Here is a 1571-nt window from a genome sequence, read left to right on the forward strand (position 1 = left end):
AATGCTTTCCAGGCCCCGGATTTCATTGCTTCCGGGGCCGATAATCGTTTTTTGGCTTAAACGGAGTCTTTTTCACCTGCACATAGCAAGTTGTGCTGTAGCGTCCTGCGCGGCCGCGTCGAAAACGGCGCGCATAGCTAGGAGGGGCGGAATGTTTTTGCGCTTTCTGGACCGCCTGAAAAATCGGGCGTCCTCCTTTCTGGGATCCCCGATGGCACTGGCAAGGGTTTGGATATTCACGCCGGGGCTTTCCTTCGCCGCCTGAGCCACCCGAAGCTGATAATACAGCCGTCTGCCCAGTTGCGCCTCTTCAGCCGAAATGCCCTCGTGGCGGATAGCATCAGTCCATGCCACAAAATTGCCCCACGCCTGGCCAAGGCCAAATCTAGGCTTCATGGGTAAGGGAAAAAGACCCCGATAAGCCGCCAGCGGCTGTTCTGGGGAGGTCTCCAATAAATACTCCAAGGCGCCCTCGAAGGTCCGGATATTTTTCTTCCGGTCGCAAACCCTTTTCCACGAACTTATTCCTTAGCTCTTGAATTCCTCGCGCCCCCGCCTGGGGTTGGGCCCCCAACGCATTAGAAGACCGTTCAGCATGCCCGTCCATCTTGGCAGTATGTGCCGAGGTGTGAAAAGCCTGTGGTCTAAAGTCGTTGCCACCCTCTGCCGTAGCCGGCTGAACCGGCAGTCCCGTAGGTTCTTCCCCCTGGGCACGCCAAGCCGGCATCTAGTTGATATGGGCTTGCATCTGATTGTTCTCCTCGCACAGCTGGTTTTTCTGCGATTCCAACGTGTTAATCTGTTGCTGCAGTTGATTAATGCGTTCGTGTGATCCTACCGTTTGAGCGTGGGCGCCCTGCTGGATCTTTAAGTTTTCCTCAGCCAGTTGTGCCCTGGCCATTTCATACTGCTGATACAGCATTGACTTGCTTTCTTCCGGTGCCATCCACTCAGTTCGGAAGGTCGCCCGTGCATTGTCAAAAGCCTTGAGAAAATTCCCATTCTTTGGCATGTTAAACGACACCATGGAGTGCCGCTTAGAAACGAAACTGGCTTTCGCATTATTCTCCAGACAAATGGTTAGTTCCCCGTTCTCGAGTGTGAGTATGCCCTCGACGCGATTGGCCTGTGTACTAAAATTTGCTCTGTTCTCGAACGAAAAAGAAGTCCGACCGCAATGTTCAACGAACGTCCTGAGAGCCGAGAGGCTCGTCATCCATTCCACGTCCATAAGGACCTTCTGGGGGTTGGTGGATAACATTGTCTCCGCTTGTGGCTTACCTATCGCTTCAAAAACTTGCGCTTTTCGACTTTCCAACGGCAAGGTATGAATACAAGAATGATGATGGATCCCAGGATCTCCTGTTAACAAGAAATGGGTAAGGCTTGACCATTCCTATCGCAGGCTCCCATAACATGACATTTCTCCTCCCCACGACGCCCTTCTTTTGCCAGGGGCCCCTGCCCTGAAACCCGCCACCGCAGAGCAACACAAATTCGCCGAACTACATGCCTCGCGTTTGCGTGGGTGGAAAGAAAAGGTTACATTTTTTTTTTTTGAAAGCCTGCGA

At 52.8% G+C, this 1571-nt stretch overlaps 2 protein-coding genes across 2 annotated transcripts; both read right to left on the reverse strand.

Moving 5' to 3' along the window:
• Positions 1–72: 72 nt before the first annotated feature.
• Positions 73–396, reverse strand: DQ04_19861000 (hypothetical protein; the record flags this gene model as incomplete). The annotated part of the gene is made up of 1 exon (XM_009317863.1): positions 73–396. One exon carries the CDS (start codon positions 394–396, stop codon positions 73–75), a length of 324 nt encoding a protein of 107 aa, XP_009316138.1.
• Positions 397–727: 331 nt separating this feature from the next.
• DQ04_19861010 (hypothetical protein) lies at positions 728–1261 on the reverse strand (the record flags this gene model as incomplete). The annotated part of the gene is made up of 1 exon (XM_009317864.1): positions 728–1261. One exon carries the CDS (start codon positions 1259–1261, stop codon positions 728–730), a length of 534 nt encoding a protein of 177 aa, XP_009316139.1.
• Between the last annotated feature and the right edge of the window lie 310 nt (positions 1262–1571).

Source organism: Trypanosoma grayi (assembly GCF_000691245.1).
Source record: "Trypanosoma grayi strain ANR4 Tgr_1986_V1, whole genome shotgun sequence".
Taxonomy (NCBI): Eukaryota; Euglenozoa; class Kinetoplastea; order Trypanosomatida; family Trypanosomatidae; genus Trypanosoma; species Trypanosoma grayi.